The sequence below is a fragment of the Oreochromis aureus genome, linkage group 15 (assembly GCF_013358895.1).
Source record: "Oreochromis aureus strain Israel breed Guangdong linkage group 15, ZZ_aureus, whole genome shotgun sequence".
Lineage (NCBI taxonomy): Eukaryota > Metazoa > Chordata > Actinopteri > Cichliformes > Cichlidae > Oreochromis > Oreochromis aureus.
The window spans coordinates 18,739,552-18,755,202 of record NC_052956.1 but is presented as its reverse complement, the minus strand read 5'-3'; the positions used below and the strand labels follow the sequence as shown (position 1 = coordinate 18,755,202).

Here is a 15,651-nt window from a genome sequence, read left to right as displayed (position 1 = left end):
CATTCTTCTGCCGAGGTATTGTAATATGAAAAGTCCTATTAAAAGTGTAATGTTCTCTCTTGCACATTTTTAGTGAATTGACATATTTCATCTCCTTTCAATAAAGCCTCTCACCATGTTAAAAGGGCAATTAGAGCTATGGGTTAGTAAGCACAGCAAAGATTCACTTCACTTCCTCTCTTATTCACTAGTTCTCTCCCTGACATTTTCTCCCTCCTCTCGTTTCATAAAACAAGCCGTGTGCTCATAAAAGTTTAGTTGTAGAAACTTGCTCATATTGCCGTGCCTGAAATTGTGGTGCTATAAAGTGTAATTGCGATCCCGTTTGCGTAGAAAAGGTGAACATTGACTTGCTCCGATCAATAAAACATCTCAGAGTTTAAAGATATATTGGATCTCTAGGGCTCATTGGGCCTCACAATCTATTATGGATTGCATCTTTCATTCGCTGAAGATCTGCAGAGAAAGAAACAAGGCAGCTACTTGTAATGGCTCTTAAAGCAGGAGCACTAATTTAGCATCCCAGATGAGCTGCTTGTGACCGTATTGCTGCCTTAAAGGTAAGGAAACTTTGTGACTTGATACTTGTCTGTATTTGTCTATCTGGACATTCATGCAAATGAGCGTATGTTTGATAGCATTATAGATCATCTGATTTCAGAAAACTTTCAACAGCTTTTAGTCGTAAATAATGTTTTTCAATTGAAATGTATAGAATTCTTTAATACAAAATGTACAATGAAGGCTGTTTTCTTAAAAAGGCTTTCTATACCATTAGAAACACCATACTTTACACATCTCCACTCACTATTACACATTCCTTATACTGTAGAGGGGATTGTTCATGTATCATTCACCTCTAGATTTATACTAGGGAGGAAGTTAATACAAATATTTAAATAGCCATTGAATTATAATTTTTTTGACTTTTAAACTCTACCACTAGAAGGCTGCAGTACTGCAATTAAAGCTGTTAGCCAGCCTCCAAAAATATATATAATATAAAAAATAAATGTAAATGGCTATAGCCTTCAAAAATTCAGAAAACTACACAGAAACTCGGGGTAAACTTTACCAGGTAAAGCTAGCATGGAACAAATCTACCACAACTGTGCACAATGTTTTTATTTTTGAATGGTTTAAAGTGAATTTTGCCTCCAAGTGTCACAAGTGTTTAGACAGTTTTAGCCCTAAAAAATGACAATAAAATATGTTGACAGTATTTTCTGATTTGTAGTACTATGCAAGTCTTTTTTTCTTCCTTTTTTTATTTTAAAGTAATTAAACCAATTTTAGAGGATTTTTTGATTGTTTGTGTTTGTTTCTTAAGCCACAAAATTTGAACTTTTTTGAAAGAAAAACCCACAATGCAGTGCTATCAGTCATGGATGTGAGAACTGAACAAAAGGTAACCAACATCAAAAGAGCTTTGAATGTCCTTCAAGTCTAGAGAACTGTTCCAGGAAGACTACTTAAAAAGTCCAAGAAAGCTTGCCTAACAAAGTTCAGACTGTGTTGAAGTATGAAGGTGGTCATATCAAATAAATATTATTACTCTATTATTATTATTATTATTATTATTATTATTATGATTATGATTATTATTATTATTATCATTGCTCCCCCTTGTTAGGAAGGTAAACACATGAAAAGCTTTCAATCAAGCACAAACTGGCGTTCTATCACCTTTTTAATGGTAAGCAAACAGATATCAGTCCTCATGTACAATTATAGGCTACATTTCTGCATTTACCTTTAAATTTAAATCCTTTTCCTTTCAAAATTAGTGTGCCTCTGCAATGTTTATATTTCAGTGGTTTTACTAAGCCCCACTTGGCTCACTAACTCTGCTTCAATGTTTTAAAAAGGTGGATTATCAACATTATTTCCTCCCTTGACAGAGCTTTAAACAATTCTCTGGTTTCTAATTTGTTCTAAAACAGTAAAAAAGTGTTCCTCATCCTTGTTTTTAAGTAACAAGTGAGACTTTAATCAAAGAAGCGCTCTGTGTTTTGACAGTGTAATGATACAGACACAAAGTTAATGGCTCTCGTAAAACTCCTGACTCCATGAGAGCGCTTTGTTTTTCATTAAACACTCTTCAATCTGCTTTTCCAACATTTCCTTATTTGCTCTTGCTTTGATTTTGAGCAGGGTTTTTTTCACCTGGTTTTCTCTGTCATTTCTCTCTGCTCTGTAATTTTTTTCATACCACTGTTACTTTCACTTTTTCCCCTTTCAAGCCTGTATTTTCTTTCGCATTCTAACGCTGCTCATATTATTCCTTATCTCTGCTTTTCTTTCCTTCCTCATTTGGATTTTTTTCCTCACCTTTTCACTGGGTTAATTTAAATTACAAGAATACAAATTGAACGAGTTCCACAGTAATTTAGTAAAGGCAGGATCTCAGATTGTGGCGTCTGTAATCAGAACTCTTTGCTATCCGATTCTGCTGCTATGTTAGACTTCCTACTCATCTCGCTTAGTTTTTAAGCATTCTTTAAAAGCAAAACACATTTTCCACCTTAAGTTCAGTGGCCATTGTGCTGTTTTCTAGAGTGAGGAGATTCATTTATAATGAATAGTATTCATGACTCTTCGTGAACAGACTGTTTCATTTCAAAGAGGATCAATAATGTGTTAAGATATCGTCACCTTTTACCACTGACTGCCATAAAACCATGCAGATCACATCAAGCTATAACATTTTTAGACGTAGGCTTCCTTCCTTACTTTCTGTTTTTGTGCAGTTGTGTCCAAATGCATTTATGTTTGAATTATAGTATTCAAGTCCTCATTTCTATCAAAGTTGAGTGAATTGTAGGGATGAACACAATTTGTGTATATCTCTGCTTTTGCCAACTTGCTCTGCAGCTTTCAAGATGTTTCACAAAGGCGGTTTATTAAATTTGGGAAAGTTTGCATATTAGGAGCCGCAGGCAAGGTTACTTGAGGTTGCATTACTTTTACCAAAGCCACTGATTAATCCTCATTGTCAAACCATTTTCTACAGTGGCCCTGAGAGCTAAATGAACTGCAACTTGAAGTGAGCTGTAAACCACAATTAGAAACACACTGAAACAAACAGGATCTACATTTCCCCATGGTTCTGATTTGTCTTGCTTTTAAAATTTGCAGATGCCTTCTCAAGCTGCAGTGACATGACCTGTCAGGTCAACTCTACTTTGCTTTTGTAAACTATATTGACAAATGTACTGGGACACCTACACATTTCACCTACAGGAGCTGTTCGGCCATGGAAAGTCTTGCCAAGCTACACCATTTTTGGGCTGGAGTTAAAGCCAGAGGAGATTTGAAACTCTGCAGCTATTGAGTCAGCAAAGCTCCGGTGACTTTTATGCACTATGCACCTCAGCGCTCGCAACCCCGCTCTTTAACTTTCCATGCTCTGAGATGCTGTGGTTCCTAAACACTTCAACTTTTCAATAATACAACTTACAGCTGATTGTAGAATAACATAACCTGACTTCTTGCACGGATTGCATTCGATTACAGTACCACACTTTCACAAATGTTTGCAAAAAGCAGACTGCAAGAGCTTGATTTTATACACCTGTGGTAATGGAAAGTATAAAAACCTGAATTCCGAGATAAAGAAATGGCTGAATAATTTTGTCCACATAGTGTAACCTGAAAAGTGAATAATTGAAGAAATACATTCTTCACCATGATTGCCAGCTAATCGTTGAAACTGTGACATTTTTTTTATTAGCCAAAGATTTAGGTTTAGATTTTTTAGTTTTTAATATCTTCACATTTTTAAAATGCTAAATGAGTGAATGCTAGCTTAAGTCAGTTCAGTCAAATAATTTTGTAAAAGCAGACATTGTAACTGCTTTATTTACCTCCGTCTCAAATCAAAGACCAGTTTTCACCTAATATCTTTGAAAGTCATTGTTTAGGCTAAGAGTAAGAAATAGGAATTGTTCTTCCATGTGTTTTTACACAGTATAGTGAAGTGGCTTCTTTACTAACTTGGGATCTGAGGCTGATATCAGTGTTTGGTAACACTGTGCCTCGGGAGCATAGCTGTCTCACCTCATTTTGTTGATAAAGCACCAGTGTCTCAGTTCACCTGTTTGTAAAACTTCAGTGTAGTGCCAGTTGGTTGATAAACTATCATTAACTCACCTCATTGGTTGAGAGAACAGAGTCTTCATCCAGACTGAGGACGGCGTCGGTGATGATGGCGTCATGGGGGAAAAAACGACTGCTCATCGTCTGCAGGCAGAGAGAGAGGAAATAGTTTGCACTACTGTTAACTGACAAACTTTAGGTAGTCTGAGCTTTTTTAGGGATCAAAGAAACCTACTATACACATTAGGTATTTTAAAGGTATAGAGTTGGTCTAGCAATATAAAGAAATCCATAAAAACTTAATAGGTTTTGTTTGAGTTCTGATCAATTCAATGCCTAACAGAAAGCATGCAACAGGCCCTGATCTATTAGCCCAAAGATCGCTGCTGCTGATGTTATTGACTCATAATTAACGTGTGAATTATTTAACTGTTTGTGAGGAAAAGTAACAAGGACATAAGTAATTGGTGAAAAATGGGTTCAGTTGAGGTTTCAAACAACCTGCTCCCGGGCTCAGCACTCAGGATCCTTCAAAATCTGTTATCTTAAATGTGAGTGGGTAGCAAAGAACAAGTCAGTATGATGAACCTCAGACAAAGCATGTAATTTATACATTCACCTGCAACTTCATTAGGTGCACTTCTTTAACAGTCACAACTCTGTCACAACTCAGTACATTTATGCATGTAAGCATGGTCCAAAAAATCAAAATGAGCATCAGAATGATGAATTACTTGTACGTGGCATGGATGCTGGTGCCAGACAGGCTGATCTTAATACTTCAGGCAGTGCTGAAAATGTCCCTACTGGGATTTACTGGGATTTCCCACACAAGCATCTCTAGGGTTTACAGAGGAGGGTCTGAAAAAAAAAATATCAACTGAGTGGCAGTTCTCTGGGTGAAACTGCCTTGCTGATCTCAGAGGTCACTACAAGGTCATTACAACCAATTTATGCAGAAGAGCATCTCTGATCACATGACACCCCTAACCTTGAAGCAGATGGGCTACGAAAAGCAGAAGCTCACAGGTTGCTGGTGAAGATGTAATTGTGAGGGATATATTTTCTTGCCACACTTTGGGCGCCTTACTACCACTTGGGATGTCATCCAATGGGGGATTAAGATTACGTTTGAGCCGCAAATAAATCTGTAACAACGGTTATGATCTCAAAATGGACCAAAAACACTATAAGGAATGTTTCCAGCACTTTGTTGAATTTATGCCATGAAGAAGGTAAAAGGGGCTCCAGCCCCAAAATACTAAGGTGTACCTAATAAAGTGGCTGTTTGAGCGTATACAACAACAAAAATATTTTAATCCATAATATTAGCTCTGTAGCAACATATAGCGAGAAAATATATTTTTGCTTCATCTTTAACTCAACCAGAAAGATTATCTTTGCGACTGGAATTACCTAAAATGTGCTCGTGTAAAATTTGCTACACTTCCTTTCAATTATTTCAAGACTCTATGTCACTGAAATGAAGTGTCATGCCACAGTGGTGATGTTTTACATGGATTCATGACCTAAAAAAAAAAAAGAAAAGTAAATTAAATTTACACCCCCAGGGGTAACATTAAGAGGCTTATTTTGTCAAGTAAGACCACAAATCTCCACAAGCTTAATGTCTACTTCCATTTCAGCCTAATGATCTGACGGATGCTGAGATTAAATTTATTAGGAAATTAAGCGTAACATCAAATGAATTTTAACACAAATCCCCGACATTCTTTCAAGTATTTGAGAATGCCACATCAAATTCTGCATTAAATCATTGCTTAAAGAAAGAACTCCTGGCAGAAAATGTGTTTTTCTTTGGATGGTTGCCCTATAATCAGGAGACATGTACCTTATTCAGTCAGGACAGTGTTCGCCTTAGCCAACAGCTTCTCAGTTTCCTCAGGAAAACCCACATTGCAGTGAAACAAGTTGCTAAATTAACCACAAAAGCATGCCTGATAATCTGCTGCATTTTCCAGACTTACTGGTGGGAATGTATTACATCAAAGTTGCATGCACACATTTGCATAGTCAATGTGCATATAAATAGGCATGACAGTCTAATCTTGCATACAGTCTTTACATTATTTCTTCACTACATTTCCAGCATCTGAAGGTCATCATTTTCAAAACTTATCGCTTATTTTATCATCGTTTTTCTTCTTTCACTAAATTAGAAATCTATTTCTTACACATACACACATATTATGAATCGTCCTGGAAATCAACATTAACATATGCCAAAGCAAATTCATACAATTATGTTTGCAGATTCAGTAAGAAGTGAGTCTCCTCCTGAAGTCAATATGGATTAAAAGTCCGAGAAAATATCACATCTGCATGTTTTATGGGAACTGAGGAAATACAGCCTGCTTTCATTAATAAGGTCTGCAGTTGAAATCATTTTATCAAAACCTTTGCTCTTTTGTCCTGTGTAATTGGTGAGAATTGTGGTCCATCGTTACTTGAGTTTTCTTTTTTAATTTTTTATGTTTTTTTCACTCTTTTCAGTTTTATATCTAAACTGTAGCAAGTCAAGGACTATGAGACTGATTAACTTGCCACAATTTCATTGCAATCTATCCATTCACTGTTACATGTTTCCATCTCTACATGGAATTTAATTTGTACACTACTTTAGTTTATGGCCAAATACAGTACACATAAAAAAGCGGATTTCAGTGCTTTTGCATTTGTGTAAATTACCAGTTTGCTAACAGACTATACTGATATGGTGAACATGTTGAATGGACATGCCATATCCATTATTGCTATGTTAGCATATGGGTGATAGCATTTTAGCACTAAGCAGCATGACTGTAATCTCTTGAAGCCTCAGTCAATTTCAGCTACTCCCGCTAAAAAGCTACAGCAACCATTAGCCAGCTACAATTTTTCACTAATAACTGGTGATTGCAGGGGAATGACTACAGCCTTCACTGTATTTTACCATAGTTTTGTGTATAGTGCCCTCTATGCATCTATATAAAGACTTTATAAAAGTTTCTTCGGGCTGAAAATTGTCCAACTTAAGCTCAACTTAAACGTGCTTAAAACACTTATAAACAGTACCCTTCAGCAGTAGACATCGGTATTGGCACTAGCCCTCAAAACCTCTTATTGGCTAAATTTACCACACTTCCATCACACAACCATGCTTCCCTGTGGCTAGTGTCAATGATTTTCTGCCTCTAGACAGAGATTAGATCCCACTTAGATCTCGGGCAGTTCAGTGGTCTGAACTTTATCTTTGTTGCTCTCTTTCCACTCATTTCCTCTCTTTATATTTGCCATGACTTCTGTTACTTAAAGGATAGTCTTTGGAGATATATTTTCTGTTTCTATGCCATTGATATATCAAGATGTTTCTAAGTTAAAGTTAAAAGTCAAAGACCATGTGGGTATCTGCAAGATGATCATAACCTATCAACAGCCATTTTCTCTCATGATGAATAGTTATATTGGTAGTTTAAGACGTGTTATTACTATTGGTAATGAAGACTTTTCTTTTCAAATCCCTCATCCCCATATCCAAACCACATTTCTGGTTATTTGCAATTTCGAACCCTGTTAGCTAAACTGAGCAATAATATGGTAACAACTGGTTTTACAATGTCATTACAATAATTTAAACAATAGGACTCAAAGGTACAATGCTTATCAAGGTTGGTCAATAAAGTGAAAGTCAACTGGGTATTGTTGCAGTAAAAAAGGGAAAAAAAGAGCCATGTGTTAGTCATGTGTTAGCGCTGACACTGACATAAATGGGGTTAAAACGCCACTAAATTATAATTTAAATGAAAGAGAAATGTAATTACTTCTGTAATTAATTACCTCTGCCTGTAGTGATAAAGCCAAAGAAAAAAAAAGGCTCCAACAACAGGCCTTACATGGGCCAAGGGCCTTATTTTTTGCATGCTGGCTCATTGGAAATGATGTGACACACTTAATAGAATGTGCCCATAATTAATTTAAGCAATTATGCCTGTGTTTACCCTGCTATGACAATCAAAAAAGGCTGCTGTGAAAGGGGCAGTTTCCTCCTTCTCAGCATACCGTTGCTGTAGTTTTATGACTCTCAACTTTACGATTCTTATGGAAAACGAGTTGAGTCACGTTGAGTCAATCCGAGTAGGTACTATTTTAGTTCACTCTTACCACTATTATAAACCTTTGGAAACTACTATCAATAAACCCACAACAACAGTAGAAAAAGAAGTTGGGAGTTTTTGTTGAACTGATAGAGACCAAAAGTATCGTGACCTCGGTACAATGACAGCACTTGTTCTTTTATGATAAGACAGATAGATGTCTTGTTTTCTGGAGATTTGATGTAGTAGAAGATTTATAAAACTATGCTAGATTACACCTTCATTATTGGAACATGCCTGCTGTCACATGTGTGTTCACCAACTCTCTGATATCAAGTGATAATCCATAATAAATATAGCTATATTTATATTGTTATCATTTTTGCTGGTCTGATAAATCCTGGAACACCACCCACACTGAAAAAAAAAAGCTCAGTAATGGCTCAGGGACAAAGAGCACAGGGCATTTACCTGGCCTTCATAACCTCCAGATCCCAAACCGCTTGAGCAGAAGCTGTAGATGAAGCCCAATCCATGGTGGAGTCACCTCACAACAGGACTCAACGGACCCAATATTCTAGTGCCAGACTCCACCAGAGGATGAGAGCATGTGTCCATGCCTCACAATAAATAATTTTGGTGCAGTTTTGATCACTTTGAACACTTCTATTTTATGCTCCTTTGCTGTAATTTAAATGCACAACTAAGAAATGAGGATCAATTTTCAAGATGAACTTATCAACATAAAATTCATTGCTTGAAGGCAAGAGAGGTGATATTGAGAGTAGGTCGATAAAGGTGAGCTATAATCAACATATACCCAGCAGCAGAGGGGAGTATATTGACCACTCCTCTGATCAAATTGATTTGTCTGTCATAAATGCTTATCAAGGAGGTCTAATGACGAGGAGCCACTTGTTTCTGATCAATCAGTAATTTTCTCTTTAAGCATAATGCAGTGCTTAACTGGTTGGTGAGTAAACCAAACAAAGACAATAATTTGCAGAAACTACTTAAAGAACTACTTTTCCTACGAGTCATCTGACCTTAATCCTATTGATCATTTATGAGTGACACTTGGACACTCAGAGAGCAGAGAATTTCTGATGTCAAGTGTTGTCACAAGTTAACATGGCCATCCGTACTGCACATAATTGTGGAATTCATGCAGTGAAAATCAACTGTTAATTATAATCAAACCCAAAATGAAAGCATGACTGTCAATAGTGGTCCCTGACCTTTGGACACCATGTTAACATATAGCAATAACATCTCCTACAAACTGTCATTTGCTTGAATGGATTCCCATTCATTTCCTATGGCAGTCACTTTTGACCGGAAACACCACAGATGTATAAAGTTGATTAAAACACTCGAAATTCAATGAAAGAGGTGTTCATCACTTTTATATATTCAAGTGCATAGTGTGGAGGATTTCATAAGGCCTTGAGGCAATCAGTATTTATGAGTGTTTTCATTTGTAAATCGGTCAGATTTGACCCGAACAAGGAAGCTTGTGTTCATGCGAATTTTTGAACATACTTCCAGAAGCATATCTGTGAGTTGACTCTGCAGACAGTGATGTTGGACAAGATGTTGGACGAGAAGACCTTGCTCGCAGTCTCCACTGTGCAGGCCAGTCAAGTTGTTCAATACTAGAATTCATTCTTCTGTCTTTTTGGACCTGGCTTTGTGCACTGGTGTGGTCAGTGTTGGTCAATGTTGTGGTCATACCAGAAATGGAGACCCTTGACTTTCAAAGTCAAAATAGTCTGAAATATTGTGGTTGTAAGGCACAACTGTTACTTTGAAAGCAGGCGTTCTCCTTTTTAGTGTTCCACTTTTTCAAGTCTCGCTACCGCTTGTCAGTTAGTGAGTGAGTATAAATAAATCTGTCTCTTCCATGTAAACAATAGGCCACTGTGGCAATCATAAGGAGGTTTTTGGTGCAGCACTTTCTTTGCAACTAATCTTACCCAACTACAGCCAGTAACTTCCAGCAAACAACTTGCCGACTGGTCAAGGAATACATATTTTTTCCATTGCAACCATAGTTTCCCCATTGGTTGTTGACCAATCCTAAATTTACATGAGGGTCTACTTAAATTTAATTAAAATGAGCTCATTTAAGTGTGAGAACTTCTGAGAAATAATCAAGTAAATCAAATAATTGTTTAAATACTTTACTGAAAGGTGACTCTGAATGTACTTGAGAAAAAATAACACTGAAGGCAAGCACAGGACAGAGGTTGAGGATAGAGAGAGAGAGAGAGAGACGGAAGGAGAGAGGGGAAGTAAAAGCTTGTTGATGGAGTGCATCCACTCAGCATTACAGAGTAGATACACTCATAACCAACAGCAAATTACTCTGCTGCTGTGCTCTGCCGAGGCAAATGACAAACTTTCTCTGTATGTGTGTGAGTGTGTGTGGATTGTTGCTACAGAGGGAGCAAACACAGCGTGCACTTGGAAGGAAATACTGTGAAGAGCATCTGTCTGGGCTGCATGACAATATACCACATGTCTAATTATAGGACCACACATACACATGGTCGCTGAGATGCGTTTTACTGTCACCAGCGGAGACATTGTTCTTTCATTTCAAGAGGGAGACGTTTACATGAAAACAAACAGAAGCAATTAGACGACTAAGAGACTGACATGAAGAGAGAAACATGCTGGCATGTATGGAGGCTTCATTTAGTAAGTGAGTATCTGACTGAGTGCATTTTAAGAAGCTCAACTGGTTAAAGTAATTAGAAAATGTGACATTTTTCTTCTGTTTATGAAATATACCGTAACAACTATGAGTTTTTACAGCATGTATATGTAGATAGAGGCAGAGTACAACCCAGTAATATTGCAAATGAGAACAAACGAAACAAAGTCACACTCTTGGCTTCACTCTAATATCTAACAATCAAAGCTCACACTGCTTCAAATTTACCATTAAGAGTCTATTTAAACTTGAAATAGCACTGGATTAGAATTTAGTTGACAAAGGAAAAGAGTGTTATACATGATTCCCTTCCTCTGCTGCTTGATTATAGGACTTCAGGTAGGATTAAATGAAAATATACTCAATATCTGCTTTTAATTAAACCTGGAACTTGGTGTGGAAAACAGATATAATGAGGTTCATTCATGTTTCTCTTTTTTTTCATTCCAAGGACATTACAGTGGTGTTAATGAGAGAAGGGGGAGCTTTTTTCACTCTGTCTTTACATATTTTATCCTTCTAATCAAGTGATTAAGGCAGGCTACATATAAAAGACAGATTTAGTGATCATGACATCACCTATCCGGTCTTTAACTGATGATGTATGAACCCTGCTTCCAGGTCCAAACTGCTCTGTTTTTATTAAGGCTGTTGTGTTTTTAACATGTTTTAATGCTTTGTATCTTTTTCTTTTAAATCTGTACAAGCCCCTAAAAAGAGTCAGTGATCACTGTCGGGCCTCTTTCGGTTTTTATTACCACTGTTCATTTTAAAGCTCAGTTTTTAAAACCTTACATGTAACTACAGCCAAGTCCATGCAGCAGAGTATTAATGACTAACCTCGTATTATGGATGGATTATCTCAGTTGTTCTCCTGACTGAAGTTTTGTCCGTTTACAGCATCCTGCCATGCGATTGCATTTGTCCTTAACGATCGGGAACCCTCACCTTAACTTTTATCAAGTGGAAAAAAGTTAGTGTTCATCAGTGTTTATATTATGCTAACATAGCTGTGTCGCTAGCGATCACATACCAGCTAGTCCAACTTCAGTAACCCCACAAACATCACTGCTGTTTAGTTTTCTGTCTTCATTTTTGTCCGAAGTGATAGCAGAGCTGTACGTTTTAATTTTTGGTATATTTAATTTATTTATATTCATTAATATTTATTTGGTGGTATATTTAAGTGGAAACTAGCAAGCTAACTCCCCGCTAACTTCTCACTCTGTTAAATTTCATAAATTCGGTTTTCATGGATGCCTGGATGTTAAACTTAATAGTTACACCTGGTAGAGCAGCCGTACAGATCATTTTATTTAAGATGAAAGAATTTAGACACAGACATTAGACATTAGACACAGTTTGAAACTTTCAGTGATGCCACAGTGTTCCTTTGACTTTGGGACCTGAGGCTGAGTTTGGACCCGGAAACTGCTAATGACATCAGACTTAAAGACCAAATAGGTTTGTGAACTAACCCAGCTGTAACCTCCACTGAGAATGAAGCCAACACAGAAGTGCATGTCTGAAGTTCTTCTATTGTTCCCTTAAAGCTTCAAAAGTGAATCAAACCCAACAGATTTACAAGTTCAAATGTCCAATTTTATATAATTAAAAAGCACATTTACAGCCTAATTTAAAAAAACAAAACTTTTTGGCCTCTATAAATAGTTTCCCACTGCATAACACCTCTATGAGAAGTGGATTTTTTGCAATAACTCATCCATCTGGTTGCTGGAGTTAGGGGCATAGTTGCTCTGACAGATTTTCGAACACAGGCAGCTGTAGCCCATCCATGTCTGCTGAAAGGAGTCAGTGAACTAAACCTGAGGAGACAGGTTTAGTTCAACAGCAAACCTGTTTGTGCTGTTGGTACCTTTTGGAGCATTTTAATGGCATTGCCTGAAAAATGATATGGGCTGCTGTTTGCTACAGTCTGTTCAACAAGTTTGTGTTTCAGTTTTTGTGACTGAAAATGGAATCTTTTGTCAGTCTGTTATTTAGTACTAATTAGCAGGTAGTTGTTTCTGTGTCTTCACCCATATGATTCATAAATGCAGCTTGCAAACCTAGCAGTCCACTGTTTCATCCAAATGTGGTAATTTCTTGCTCCGCAAATCTAAAATGGCGACAGCCAAAATGCCAATGGTGAGGCTTCAAAATGCAGATTCACAGACCAACATTACAACATCACAGTGGTAATATCCATTTTTTACATGGTTTAATTAATATGGACCTAATAAATGATGCAGGATTTGATTTAACACTATGTCAACCCAGCCTAAAAACTACAATCTACAATTAAATAATTTTGGGTTTGATATTTTTAGATTAAGAGTCCCAGTCTCTGGTTACAGTTCAGAAAAAAAAATCTTGAAAGCTTGAAAAGAAAGCGACTCAAGTTTTTCTAGGTTTTGAAGATCCATGAGACTTCTTCACCTTCTTCAGCTCTTGGGTGATCCACTGGGGTTTATTATGTGTGACTATCCCTCAGTTGTTCCAGAACTGAAGAAGCACAAACAAAATAAAACAAACGAACAAAACAAACAAACAAACAAAAACACTTTGAAAACATGTGGTGTGCTCTAAAACACAATGCAACCACATGCTTATTTATTTTCAATCAAAACTATAATCTTTTCTTGATTTACACCATGTGCTATGAGTACCAAAGCAAAATCGATAAAAACAAACAGTTGCCTGAGTTTTTTTTTCTTTCAGAACAGGAAGAAATGCAACAATTTTAGACTGAGCAATATATCTTATCGCTTTCCTGTTGTCAGCAAGGAAACGTGTGAGTTTTTAACACTACCAGATGTGAAGAAACTAGCAGGACATAATCAGGACCAAAGAGACACCCACACATTCCTGTAGAGTTTAAATCAGCAACAGTAACTAAACAATTAACGATGTAAATCAGGGTCTTTAAAACCCATCTGACTAAACCAATTCAAAAGTCTTTAGTGCATTATTATTAGTAGTAGTATATGTAGTGTGAGAAAGACTGCTTGCTTTAGTGTTAGCAGCAGCAGTCTTATGGCCACTAATAATGGTGATATGTAGTCATTTCATACTCGCTGTAGGGTAGATGGTTGGTGTATTTCAGCTTCACTGAGCCATAATCCTGACCCACTCTTGTATTTCTTTTGCTGTTAATATAATAACAATATATAAGACTCAGAACATCTGGCATCCCCAGAGGTATTTTGCTGCATTTCCTGAATCATTAATCATGGACTGAGAGTCTAAATGGAGCAGAATTTCTCGCTGCAAAACACTAAACACATATTAAAGACTCATTTTTAAAATCAAGGGCTATTGTTGCCATGAGAGTGTATTTGGTCTACAGCAACGTTCAGGTAATGCTGCCAAACAAGTTCTCCAATGATTCCAGCAGAACATCCATCGTTAACTATACGGGGGTAGAATTATGTTATGATTTGTGTTGATAAAGTTTTTCATTCATTTAAAAGTCAATGATATCTTTTCCAAGAATCTTCATTAGTTTGTATTTATTTCATATTTGTATTCTGATTTATTAATCATAAAAGATTACTGACAGTTATGTTGGATGATACTCGCTGTCGCTGGGTAAAAAAGTGGGTGCTGCATTAGAAACCATCTGGTAACTGCTTTGGCTGCGTTACTTTGAAGAGAAACGGTCTGCAATTGCTTTTTTTACCTCTCACTATCGCTGGGTGAGGAGGTAGCGAGTGCTTGCAGACAGTGTCAGCATCTTCTATGAAATCTGCTAATGATCACAATCATTGCGAGGAGGCTTTGAGTTTGGCGCCATAAACTTCTTTGCAATGAATTTCACCTAGTGACCGCCAGCAATCTCTAGAAACCACTCGGCAACCACCAGGTAAATATATTCTCCTTAAACTTCATAAAACTAGTATAAATTGTGCAAAATACATAACACAGTGTAAGTTTACAGTATCTAATCCTATAGCTGTGTGATATTCTCATTCATGTTATTGTTATTTATGTTTTTTCGTGTGTTATTGTTTTCCATCTTCCTCTAAAACAGCTCCCAGAACATCAGCCGAGTGTTTCGGTCTCTTTCATATCTGGCGTGCCCCTAAGCAGGTCAGTTTTTAAAGGTGGGGATAATATGTCTTCACTGCTAAGCATTTAAATCTATTTTAATACATAATGGATGTACAAAAGCCAACAGCCATTACCTTGGTCTGTCCTTCAATGACAGTGAGAGGCACACTGGTGGAGGGCCACTTGTTTCTAGGAGGTAAAGGCTTGTCGCAGTTCCATAAAACCACAATCTGTGTGGGGAAAAGAACATGGTGTCCATTAATATTATACAAGCCCCAACATTGTTGTGAATTGGTTTCTCCACAGAAGGTTTTGAATGAGCTGATATTCCTCATAATGAAATGTCTGTCCTATTTTTCAAGAAGCAAAGGCCAGCCAGGGTCTTCTGCTTTACAGAGAACCCCTTGCAAGAGAATATCTTATTATCAGAGTCAGTACATATATCATCTTTAGTGCCAGAATAAAAAAAATGTTCTTTTTTCATTAGCCCTGTGAGTGTGTGAACTGTGTTAGTCATCACCAAGTTTGTTTCAAAAGCTTTTGCACTTTCAGTATATTTACATGTACATGAATATTTATAGTAAAGCTTAATTCAACATATTTCATTAAAAAAACGCATTATATAAGAGACTCTGCTTATGCAACAGACCTTTAGTACTCAGGTATTACTCTAGTGCCTTTTTCTAG

General features: G+C 36.9%; 1 protein-coding gene across 1 annotated transcript in view; it reads right to left on the bottom strand.

The window, feature by feature from the left end:
- Positions 1-15,651, bottom strand: part of LOC116309414 (exostosin-1) — a 338,957-nt gene that overhangs the window by 14,482 nt on the left and 308,824 nt on the right. Inside the window, exons 9-10 of the mRNA XM_039598639.1 lie at positions 15,099-15,194; positions 4,153-4,242 (exon numbers count right to left, since the gene is read on the bottom strand). Coding sequence (XP_039454573.1) covers positions 4,153-4,242; positions 15,099-15,194 — 186 coding nt within the window. The remainder of the gene's footprint in view (positions 1-4,152; positions 4,243-15,098; positions 15,195-15,651) is intronic.